The sequence below is a fragment of the Elaeis guineensis genome, chromosome 12, assembly GCF_000442705.2.
Source record: "Elaeis guineensis isolate ETL-2024a chromosome 12, EG11, whole genome shotgun sequence".
Lineage (NCBI taxonomy): Eukaryota > Viridiplantae > Streptophyta > Magnoliopsida > Arecales > Arecaceae > Elaeis > Elaeis guineensis.
Window position 1 is genome coordinate 91,280,375 of NC_026004.2, and position 3,312 is coordinate 91,283,686.

Here is a 3,312-nt window from a genome sequence, read left to right on the forward strand (position 1 = left end):
AACTGCCAACAGAAATCACTCATAATAAAATAGTAGCTTTGTTTTGCTCATACACTGAAGAAATAACCACTACAAGGTTTTCTGATATGCTACTTAACAGAACACAGATATGAAGAGTATTTTGTTTCAGCATACAAATATACATGATTGTCAGCTTGTTTATTCATGACCTTCCGTTGATTTTTGAACCAACACAACCCCCAGAGCAACAATGGAAGCATAGACAGAATTAGGAATCCTCTGCACCACTTTGCCAACACCAGGCACCCCTTCTGTTGCCCTCTTTGTGAGCAGTGCCACAGTTGGAGCCACAACCAATGCAATTAGTAGATTTTGACCGACAGATTTTACAATGTCCGCTGTCAATTTCTGAATAAATTTTGCAAACTCTTCACGGTCCAGCAGCCCATCAAGGTTAAAATCATACTCCTGTGATGAAGATGAAGTATCCATTGTGAAATGGTTTCATTTAATAAAAATTAGCTTCCTAGTAAGATCTTGCTGCTTCTCAAAATTTTGCTGATAAGGCTCCTAATTTCTATTTGAAGCTCTGTGAGCCTGTCTGCCTTACAACAATAAGAAATATCTGCAAAGGCAGGGTATATAAGAATACTAATGCAAATAAAGGTAGCATAGTCCATGAGGCTCTCGCCATCACAGTCGAGCAGCCTTACTCTTGCACCAAGGTTCACCCTATACTTGACGCAATTCTCAGTAGAAATCTAGATGCATGGTTTCTTCTTTAATGTATCAAATAGTTACTGATTTTCAGAGACTCATTTCAAACTAAATCAGACATGATGAGGTCATATGCAAGACTGATATTTACGTTTTGTTTGGACTGCATTTATGCCTTAAGGATCCCTTTCTTAAGCAACATATTTATAAAAAACACTTGGTATGAATTCGTTTCAAAGTACTTCTTCCCACCGAATATATAAAATTAGGAGATGGCATGAGAAATGAAGAAAATTAGACACTCCATTTCGATTGGCTTGATAAGTCTCATCTACACTTTTATTTCAACCAGGTACTGTCATATAGAAACAGTAATAATAGCAGAATCAAACAAGAGGTTTCACTTAACGGTGGTACTTTGGACAAATCTGAACTCCATCATGACCGGTGCAACGACTTATTTATGCACTTTATAACAGCATTTAAGCGTGCAGACATCTAAACGAAGTGTCAATTTCTAGAACAGATGATACCATGTAGATAACTGCAAAACAAAGGAGGTCACAAATTAGCCACTGCATTTTTGTTCTACCCATTTGTTATTAGGCATGGTGCCTTGTTATTACCAACTCTCACATCTTAAGCACAAATTATAGTTCGAAAGAGATGCAGCGTGCCACTAAATCGGTTGGAATCTGTTTGAATGTGCATTAATTAAATATATATAGTGTGATTAGAGAAGGAAAGATTACAGCAACAATTCAAATTCAAAATTTGGAATTGAGTAGACATAAAATAGAAGAAAAATAACGAGAAGATCATACTAATAATTTAAATTCAAAAATTGAATTTGAATAAAAAGAATTTAAGGTATGTAATCCCACCTCAGTACCATACTCTTATAAAGGGAGAATCACTAAGCAATACACACAAACTTGCATGGACCATAGGTTGAGGCATACCTCCATCATAGCTTTCAGTTTTTGTTTGGAGGGGGGATCGTTGTGACGCCCAGGCAAGAACTTGTTGATGTCACTGGAACAAGTCATGGAGAAAGACACAGTCATCTAAGAAACCATTCGAAACTGTCGGTCCCTTTCTATCCACTTCTAAGAGAGAGAAGAGATTATTGGAAAAAGAGGGAAAAAAAAAAAAAAGAGAGAAAAGAAAGAAAGAGGAGAAGAAACACTTGTAGACATAGAGGACAGCGATGTATAGATCCTCGAAGGTGAGGTAGTCTCGGTCCGCGTCGGCTCTGATGCGGTCGAAGGCCCTATCCGTTATCGTTCTTATACGCTTCTCCTTCCATTGCTTCCCTGCCCCCGAAATCACAACAATTACACCTCCCGATATATGACGAGAAGGGACTCCGATGTATGTAATCTTTTTAATTACCTTGGAATTTTTCTTGAAAAGAGGAGAAGAGCTGGCGCATGTTGGAGAAGTGGGAGAGGAAACTGTCGGAGGGGATTGAAGAGAGATGGGGTGGAAGAAGCGCTTGCAGGTCAAGAGGGGAGATAGGGACAGATAGGGGGCCGTTAAATGCTTGACACGTGGAACACTAGGTGGACAGAGGTGATACCCTTGAGCAGACGGAAGCCTTTCTTCCCGTCGGATTCTTGGCAGAACCGATCTCGATCTGGATCCGGCCCTGCGTGCAACTTCCTTCCGTCCCCGGCCCCGTCCCGGGTAGAGGGACGGGTTGAGATTTTATAGATTTAGATCGCATCCGTCCGAACTAGAGCTGGAGTAATGTTATTTGGAAGATCTTCAAAACGACCCGAGCTAACCTGACCTGACACACCATGAAGCAATTCATGTTTACATGTTGTATAAATTACTCATATGTTCATACATTTTTGTCCTTAATCTTATTATGCATATGAGTGCACTAGCAAAATTTGTGTATGACTGAAACCTAAGTTCAACAAATACTTATCAAACAAAATTATCCTAAATATTTTTTTTATGTCAAAATTTCTATTAAATGTGGTTAAACTAGATCAACATGGCACAACAGAACTCCACCTCACTAAACTCAATTTCAAATTTAGCTTAAGATAGGGTCCTCTTGGATTGGGTTAGAGAAATCCCAATGTTCACAGAAAATATTTTTTTTGCATCTAGAATATTATTTTTGAAAAATTGATTTCTTAAAAATATGATATCTGAGAAAATAATTTTGACATATGTGGTTGACTATAAAAATATGACTTATTCCAAAGTGGCTTATATTTGATAAGTATTCATTTTCTGAAAAAATTATATAAAATATCTATTTTATGCTTATTAGATATAAGATCATATCTTTTTCTTCTCAACCTTGATATAAATATTAATACAATATGCTATAATATTAGATCATAATAATTTATTATATTAATATAATATTAATATATATAATAAATATAATAATATAAATATTATATCAAAAATAAATAAAAATATTATATTATCATAATATTTATATTATTGTAAATATTAAAATAATATTCATATATTATAAATTATATTAATATGACATTATATTAATAAATATGAAAGCATAGTATTATAAGGATATTTTCAAAAAATAGAGCCTCCAACTTCCATCCAATGGGAATTCCAAAAACCCATCTCTCCCATTGAATTTTT

At 35.5% G+C, this 3,312-nt stretch overlaps 1 protein-coding gene across 1 annotated transcript; it reads right to left on the reverse strand.

Moving 5' to 3' along the window:
- LOC105061315 (uncharacterized) lies at positions 1-2,357 on the reverse strand. The gene is made up of 4 exons (XM_010945324.4): positions 2,074-2,357; positions 1,868-1,994; positions 1,641-1,713; positions 1-429 (listed from the first exon to the last, which is right to left on the reverse strand). The coding sequence occupies exons 1-4, from the start codon at positions 2,111-2,113 to the stop codon at positions 160-162; spliced, it is 510 nt and encodes a 169-aa protein (XP_010943626.1). The 5' UTR covers positions 2,114-2,357; the 3' UTR covers positions 1-159.
- Between the last annotated feature and the right edge of the window lie 955 nt (positions 2,358-3,312).

Coding starts and splice junctions, on each gene's coding strand:
- LOC105061315 (XM_010945324.4), bottom strand. CDS start 2,113: ATGCGCCAGCTCTTCTCCTCTTTTCAAGAAAAATTCCAAG. Junction 1,995..2,073: donor TTTTCAAGAAAAATTCCAAG/GTAATTAAAAAG, acceptor TTTCGGGGGCAG/GGAAGCAATGGAAGGAGAAG. Junction 430..1,640: donor AACTGAAAGCTATGATGGAG/GTATGCCTCAAC, acceptor TCTTCATCACAG/GAGTATGATTTTAACCTTGA.